This window comes from Polistes canadensis, unplaced genomic scaffold (genome assembly GCF_001313835.1).
Source record: "Polistes canadensis isolate GaletaPanama2010 unplaced genomic scaffold, ASM131383v1 scaffold_310, whole genome shotgun sequence".
Classification (NCBI taxonomy): Eukaryota; Metazoa; Arthropoda; class Insecta; order Hymenoptera; family Vespidae; genus Polistes; species Polistes canadensis.
The window spans coordinates 1-9142 of record NW_014569857.1 but is presented as its reverse complement, the minus strand read 5'-3'; the positions used below and the strand labels follow the sequence as shown (position 1 = coordinate 9142).

The window sequence follows — 9142 nt, the reverse complement described above, 5'->3', positions numbered from 1 at the left end:
ATTAATCAACATGAATGATTATTTAGCATTTATTATAGATTAACTTCACAGATCATCGCGTGCCAATACATTAATAATTAATTAAGTACTGTACAGTCGTTTTCATTAATTCTGTAAAGAGAATTAATACTGAAGGCGAACGACTTGTCTTCTTCAACAGCCTTTTCTACATTTTCATAGCAATATAATATTATAGACTGATATATTATTTAATATATTGTTTTATGTGTGTGATATTGATGTGTCTTCATGTTTAAATAATTATTTTAAATGTTTTCTATGTAAATTATTTGGATATTTGATTTTACGGTAATGCTATTCAAAAAAGGCGACATAGAAAGAGAGAAAAAGAGAAAGAGAAAGAGAAAGAGAAAGAGAGAGAGAGAGAGAGAGAGAGAGAGAAGAAGCCATTCCAATTATATGATACTTGTTACTCACAAAATTGATGAAAAAGTCTGTACTTTGTTTAAAACAACAAATTTTGTCTTATATATTCTTAAATAAAGTTGTGCTTGATCAGCGAATAATATAAATATTATTAATCTAAAGTAAACTGAGATCGCGCCGAAATATCAACGGTCAGTTGACACAAAGCTTTTAGAGTTAGATTCCGTAACATTGTTCTGCTTTGCAATAATAGCATATTCTTCCATTATCTCCTCGGATTGTATCTTGTTGAAATAAGTTTCCCGTTCCTGATGCGTGTAAGAAGTATCATCGAAATTGAAATGTAATCCAAGAACGATATTAAGCGCAGAGGTATCATATGCATGGCAGCCGGAATAACGATACTGTGGTCTTTTATTAAATCGACAACCTGCAGATTGGGCGCCTAAAAAATTCATTGTCATTATCTAAAATTATTAGTGATAATAATAATATTAATAATATAACATTAACAGAGTATATGTTATAATTACAAACCTATAGGACAAATACAATCTCTTGTTAGCGCACATTGAACCCATGGTAGCATTACCTTTTCTCTAATATCTTTTGTGTTTCTAATTACTATGTGCGATGCTCTTATAAGAGGAAGAAAAAAGAAACTTTCTGCTGATGCGTGGAAATACTCATACATCTTTGGATGAGTTAAAGAACTAATGGCATGCCTCGTAGGCCAGGTCAATACTCCTGATTTTGGAAAGAGATATTTTGAAACGTCGGACGAATTTAACCGAACATTTGAATCCATGAATAGAATACTACCTAATGCATTTAGAGCTGTCTGTAATATGAAACATAATTGAGAGCACTCGTTAATCTAATAATAGAAAAAAATATACAGTGAGTCACATGAGTATTCGTACCTCTTCAGTGATAGTCAACTTTAAACAAATGATATTTGTTTAGAATGCAAGTTTTTAATTTCTTATGAATGGAAATGAATGTTGGTATTACTAAGCTTTCAAACTCATATAAACTCCATTACAAAAGAACATTTCCATATGACATAAACATAATTTTATGTAAATAGTAACAAAATTGGTATCACAGGAGTATTCATACCATAGGAATTCTTCACATGTATAAAATCAAAATATTTACAAATTTAATCCGTCTTTTGAGTTGAAATCTTGTCCAACGTTGGTCACCTTACATTAGTGCACATTATCGCATTGCCATAATCAGTTACTTGTCAACATGAGACGAAAAGGTAGTGACGTTCCACTAAATAAAAGAAAATTAATTCATAAATGGCATATTGAAGGTATAAGTTATCTGCAAATTACAAAATTAGTAGATAGGAGTAAGTCAATGGTACAAAGTGTAATAAAAAATATCAATTCAACTGGAAATATAATCAACAAATAATGCAAAGGAGGTTCAAGAAAGCTAACTATTTGAGAAGAGAAAGCAGATTTCAAAGAAATAAAAAAGAATTCAATAACAAGTGGTTCAAAGTTGGCTGCATTTGATTTAAAATGCTTAAATAAATAAGTGTCTATGGAAACCTATAGAAGAATTTTAAGGGAAGAAGGTTTCAATGAGAGTAACTAAAAAAAAACCATTTTCTAATAAGAAAAATAGGAAGAAGCAATTAGAATTTGCGAAGCAATATATTAACAAGGATATTATTTTTTAGGAATGAGTAAAATTTTCAAATAAAAGTAAGTTTAACTCAGATGAACGAACCACAATAGCCAAACATCGAAGGTGAATTTAAAAATTTGAAAGGAAGAGTCAAATACTGAGGAGGTTCCGTTATAGTATGCCTACTATATATGGACAAGACTCATTATTTAAATATTTTACAAAATCATTTGTCATTTTTAGTACAATTGGAAAACAATTACTATTTTTAACATGATAACGCCCCGACGTACACAGCTAAAATTATAAAGCAATAGAACCTATATAACTCACTACGTATCTTAGCAATTCTATTTCAAAATCTGGATATAAATCCCATAGAGCACATGTGGGCAAAAATGAAAAAAAAAAGATTAAGAAATTTTAAAATTACAAATAAAGGAATATTAAAACAAAAACTTATTGATATTTGAAGCAATATTGAATCAGAATGTACAAAAGGATTAGTCTATAATATGCCCAAAGGTCTCAAAAGCATTATAAGACCAAAAGGAGGATCAATAAAATATTAATTATTGAATTATTATTTGTATTTTTAATATAATTTCTCTAAATATGAATACTCTTGTGATGCCAATTTTGTTACTGTTTACATTAAATTATATTTTTGTCATATGGAAGTATTTTTTTGTAATAAAGTTTATATTAATTCAACAGCTTAATAACCCCAACATTCATTCCTGTTTATATAGTGACACGATGAAATATTTAGACATCATGACTTTTTAAATCTAATTACCCTGTACATTTACTTAGAGATGAGTTAAGGAATTCTTGTTTTTATTTTACCAAGTAGTACACTTTTTTAATTTTCAGAAACATAGATTTTATTTATTTAATTAATATAATTATCTATATAGTGCATAACATAAATAAAATAACGCTTATTTTTATTGTCGCAAAAGTATTTAGATATACTTTATCTTTTGCAGTTTGTTCACTTTAAGAAATTAGTTAGATTGCTCAAAAGTTTCATTTGCGAACATAGCTTTTAAAGCATACAATACAGGAACATGAATCAATTTAGATTGAAAGTTCACAGATATTTTATATATTATTAGCAAAACTAGGACAAAAGGTAAAAATATTTTGTTTAATATACACTAACTTGTTATTTTCCATAAAGAAAAGAGACAAATTATTCAAAAGAATTGATAATTTACTAAATATAAGTAAAAGTATAGTAGTAGATATTATAAGACGATATACTCATGAAGATAGAATAAAATGTATTCCGCAGAAAGAACATTCAAAATTCTTTATTATCTGCGATAAACATAAGATTATCAAAAAAATCAAATAAAATCCTGGATTGAGTGTTCCAATATTAAACTCACTGTTATTTGAAAAAACTAGAAAGAAAATAAATAAATAATAATAAAAATAAAAAAATAAATAAATAAATACTAGTAAGAAGCCTTCTATAAGCGAAAAGAATTATTTTTTGCTAAGGAATATGTTTTTAAATAAGAGACATGGTGGTACGATGTAATATTTGTAATTAAAAACAAATTTAATATTTTTAAAAGTGATGGATGTGCAAAATAGCATGACGTAAAGTAAACGAAGAATTAGAACTTCAAAATCTAAGACCAACTACGAAATATGGTGACGTATCTGAAATGGTTATATTTTAACCGCAGAAGTGGACAAAATCTATGTTTCTGACAATTAGACAGTGTACTATTTGGTAAAAAAAAAAACAAGAGAGAATTCATTAACTTAATTCTAAGTAAATGTATAAGAAATCATATTTAAAAAGCCATGATGTCCGAATATTAAATCTAATCGCTGTAAAAATTTCAAAACTTATATTCTAAATGGATATTAATAGTTGAAAGTTGGTAATTACTAGGGTGTAAATACTCCTGTGACTCGTTATATGTATGTATGTATAAATAATCAATTACTTGTATAACTAGAGGTCTGTAAACGTGTAGTCTATCATCTTCTACATGAGCTGGAAATGGAGTCAAGTCAAAGTGAATGACATTACACTTCGTAGAATTACAAGTAGTCTTGATACTTTGGAAAGACTCTTCGTTCAAACCAACGCTATAAAGTACAATACTATTATTTGGCAAGAAGTGACTGACATTTCTAACAAAGCCGTAGGCATGTTGTTCGCTTCCTGGCCTTATAAGTGTCACTACTGTCACATTCTGAGGCTTCAGACTTAGAGGCGTTGTACTAGTTTGCCCATCAAGACCAAGCAAAGCTAAATACTTGGAATCTGTCACTAATCGTTTTTCCTCAACATCTTTTAAGTTTTCCTGTAATTTTAATACCTCATTATTATAATATTCTAACCAAAAAAGCAAATATATTCTTATAGATTTAAGATTAACAATAAATAAATAACCAGGGTATACCTGAAAATTTCGTAATTGTTTGTGAGTTTCTGTGACAAGTGTTTGTATGGAAGGTCGTTGATTGCTTAAAGCGATAAAAACGATGCTGCTTCCTGCTATGCAGATTAGCAATAATAACAGTCCCTTGGTGCGCATCTCTCATCGTTTGTACGAATTTATTTTCTATTTTAAAATAAAAATACTGATACGTTATTGCTTGCATCAAGCTCACCTTGTAAGGTTAGGTTATGCACAAACCATGATGATGTTGTAATATATATGTATTATAGAATAATCACACACACGATGCATGCACGCACGCACGTACGCCCGCACACACACACGCGCGCGCTAACTATCAGCTGGTCACATTGCTTGTCAATTTTTTACAAAGCTTTGATCATTTATACTTATATCACAAGTAAAATACTATTGCGAATACGATTAAATGTTTTTTCTTAATATTCTATGTATCTGCTGCGTTTAAAGTTCGTATTATTCCGATTCATTTATCAACTTCTTTTGTAAACAAAAGTTGACCTACGATTTTTCCAAGAAATACTCCATATAAGACTGATTATTAAAGCCACGGAGCCTATATATGTATAGAAATTCGTTATTAAAGCTTTTTACTAGTAACACTAGGATGCGTTTTAATCAATTCGAGCTGTCACGTTTCCATGAAGTGAAAACGTGGCGCTGTAATCGCGTCACTCACAAATAAAAGAACTAGTTCTTTTCTCAATAAGTTTAGTTATCTAGTAAGAAATATATTTAATAATATTGAAAGATACATTTTTTTAAGATTACTTTAAGATTCTTACTGAAAAACTTTTATGACACTATCTTAAAGGTTTTTCACATTACCTAAGAGATTTTAATAGACTCTTAACGGAATAGATATTAACTTTGGATATAATGAATTAATATTTAAACATTAGTAAATTTGTTTAAATATTTAAAAAATCGTAATATACATTAATTGTTAAATTAATAAAATTAAATATTTTAATACAGGGTAATTTTAGATTCAAATATAAGATGATAAATTATACTTCTGTTACATGAACGATATCAGTTTAGTGTGCGTGAGAAGAAAAAATGAAGCTCATTTTTTTCTAGTTCTTGCTAGTTTCGGAGAAAACTAAACAAATAAAAAAGAAAAAAATAAGAAGAAAAGAAAGAAAAAGGGACAATAGGATGTTTCTTATGCGAACTCGTAGGCAGCTGTTGCCTACGGTATTGATACCGATCTACGTATTATTGATATTCGTTAATTAGTTTTCTTGTATATCGTCCGTCCAACTAAAGTTAATAGTATTTCTTTGTTATCGTTTATTCATATTTTAATTCATTGTTCTATCGCATTTACAAGGAGACCTTACGGTTGTGCCCTCACGGATTTTAACGAGCTTTGGTATATTAGTAGCATACTTTTAGGGTATTAACGTGGTAAAGTATTTGATCAAAATGCGAAGCTAATTTTAAGAAAAATGTTTTTAAAATTTTGAATTTTTTGTATACATGTTTATATTGTCTTAAATGCGATTGTTTATCAAGTAGTGCGCTAGCGTAAATAATAGCGTGCTCGCTTCTCGTGCTGCTAGTTATTGGTTCGGATCCTTCATCGGGGAACTTTTTTTTAATAATTTTTTTCTATTTGTTTTTAAATTGTTTTTTCATAATTCGTAATTTCTAAATATATACAGGAAAGAGAAAATTATTTATTGCAAAAAAATTAGAAATAATAAATTTTTTAATATCTTGCGCAAATAATAAACGAAACTTTAATCCTTGAATAACAGTTACCATTTTATTTTTTAACAGGCATATTATACAGGAAATAGTTAATAATTAGAATATATACGATTGTTATTTGTTAGTATATTGAAGATACCTTTTCATATATCTGTTAAAAAAAAAATATTAACTGTAATTCAAGTAAAATCAATTTTCCTTTATAATTTGCGCAAGATGTTAAAAAATTAATAATTCCTAATTTTTTTGTAATAAATAATATTCTCTTTCCTGTATATATTTAAAAATTAAGAATTATGAAAAAACAATTAAAAAGCAAATAGAAAAAAATTATTAAAAAAACTTCCAAGATGAAGGATCGAACCAATAACTAGCAGCACGAGAAGCGAGCACGCTACTGATGCTTTTAGTTTCGATGGTTGCAAGCTAAGTAAAATGCACAAGTATATGACAAACGTTCAAACTATTTTTTATTTAAAGTAAACTCATAAAATAATGTCCTTCTCACAAAGAACAATCCTATTCAATACCCAAGCAATATTATAAGCTTGTAGTAATACCTGTAACATATATGTGGTGTATGAGGGGCCAAGTGAGAAAGCTTCTAAGTATATGTGAGACAGAGAGTGTGATAGTATTGGATGTAAGAAAGGTCAAATAATGTAAATAGTCAAATAGCGAGAGAAGAAGTCAAAAGAAGAAAGAAAGAATGCGAGACAAAGAGAACACAGCTTACTATATTATTATCATTTTTGTACTTCATTTATTAGAATATGTTGTATTTCTGTGAATAAAGGTTTCTTCCTCCAAGAAACTTTYAAAATTATTGGAATTCCTATCTTTTATTCGTTAGATATCCTTTTGAAAGACTGACTAGAAAGAGGGAATCCTGCAAATATATTAAGAGTATGAATGAGATTAAGGAAGTATTAAAAGAGAAGAAAATAGAGAGTCTTAAATAGACAAACGTCAGAGTAAACAGTTAATAATAGCAGGGATAGTCAATCTTTTTATACCTATCGTCTACTTTTTTGTCTCTGTTAGTATTAACATTTTCTAACAGCTCACTAGTTTCAYTGGTGATTTATCAAATAGAGAAGTAACTTTACTTTATAAAATTTATAAAGTAGAGTTACAACAAATTAAAGTACAGGTAACCCTCGTAGAACACGGTACTTGTTGATTAAAGATTAATTTATACAACGTGGAAGTGTCGAAAGGATAATATTAATTATTTATAAATTTTGATTATATTTGTTCCTTTTATTTCGACGGGCTTCCAAATATTTCAAATATCTTGAAGTACGCGAATATACATGTAGAATTTTTTAATTTTTAATAGTTTATTTAATAATTGTTTTTTTTTATTAATTTTCCTTACAAATTAAAGGAAAGATGACAGTAAATATATGAACAAGTCTACTTATATATATTTAATTAAAGATATGATTGGATAGAATARTGTCTATAATCTATTAAATCTATAACTCTCAATCGTTTTGCTTCTTAACTACTAAATTACTGTCATACTTTACAAAATGCTCTTATTGTTAGCTTCAATCTACTTTATAACGTAGCTTCTTAACATAACCTCTAAATATAACTTCTTTACATATTTTTTTAACATAACATATCTTCTTAACCTATTGCATCGTCCTTTCGTTACGCATATATAGATGATATCCTCCCCCTCTCCCTATTGCTTATTGTCTTTTCTTTCTKGCGTATTTCACCTTAAACTACCCTTTTGTGTTTGAAATTCCCACTTCTTACTATCATAAGGTAACAACGGATTTCATGATCAATGTGTTTAAGATCACGTACGCAACACATACTCTCTCATTTCTTTATACCATAACAACAGGAGACAACATTTCTTATAGCTCTACCTATCAGAAAAACATCTTTACTTATTCTAGAAATAGCTCTGTAAACTAATAAGAAAAACATCTTTGCCTTATTCTAGAAATATCTATTTTAAACTTAACTACAATAAGAAGTCCTTTACTTATTCTGAAAACATTAACGTATATATTCAATAATGATCGTTCTCGAACATTCATATAATAAACGTTTCTTGCCTTTATATTTGTTAACACTTTTACTTATGAATTTTCCTCGAATCCCATATATTTTARTTTTCACTAAAATTGAAATTTAAACTGCAAATTGTCACTACTTATTACTCATGACGAATATACTCGTGATAATAGAAAATTTTGCTCTTTTTTCATGACAAATATACTCGTCAAAAATAGTTAACTGATTAATGAGTTTTTATACTCACGGTTACAGATTATCGATCTGTGATATTTTACAAATTGGAAATTTGCCAATAGATTAACATTGTGGAAAACAGGATACGTCGATCCGTTCGTTCGATTTTGGGGCTGATTAGGCTGACTAACTWTGAGTGGCCATTTCACTAATTGTAAGATTAATTGCAGTGACTTATTCAACTTGAACTTGAGCTAACTGGCTATGGTAGTGATTTTTAGAGTTGACTCTACTGTTACTCTAGAATTTATTTTGCTTGTTATTTTTTCTAGAATTATTGATTTCGAATCTTTTTAGTAATGTAAAACTAACTSTAATAATGGGAGAGTGTTTCGTTTATATAGGCGGATCAGGTTCACGGAAGAGATATCATAGAACCAATTCTTYGAAATTAGTCAGCCATATCTTCTTTCTAAAATTTATTCTTTATTGTATCGCTTAAATATCTTTTCTTTTTTAAGTAAAAGTTAAATAAAAGAGAATAAGAAATATGATGATAATTATTTGTAGGAAAAATTAACAAAAAAAAAAGGCAAATGGTGAACAAAATTTATTACAAACATAGAGAAACGATCAGAGTATTAAGATACAAATCGTCAACTATATTAACAAATTCATAATTATCTTATTCCAATTGTTGCTAACGTAAGATAGAGTTTTTT

At 28.2% G+C, this 9142-nt stretch overlaps 1 protein-coding gene across 3 annotated transcripts; it reads right to left on the bottom strand.

Moving 5' to 3' along the window:
- Window positions 1-5043, bottom strand: LOC106791474. 3 transcript variants are annotated; one of them, XM_014757115.1, is made up of 5 exons: window positions 4704-5043; window positions 4467-4628; window positions 4005-4367; window positions 925-1228; window positions 1-832 (listed from the first exon to the last, which is right to left on the bottom strand). In XM_014757115.1, exons 2-5 carry the CDS (start codon window positions 4599-4601, stop codon window positions 573-575), a joined length of 1062 nt encoding a protein of 353 aa, XP_014612601.1. In that variant the 5' UTR covers window positions 4602-4628; window positions 4704-5043; the 3' UTR covers window positions 1-572. The 3 variants fall into 3 exon arrangements, with proteins under 3 accessions (XP_014612601.1, XP_014612602.1, XP_014612603.1); XM_014757116.1 differs by having other exon boundaries at window positions 925-1134; window positions 1210-1228; window positions 4467-5040; XM_014757117.1 differs by having other exon boundaries at window positions 4191-4367; window positions 4467-5039.
- Window positions 5044-9142: the final 4099 nt, after the last annotated feature.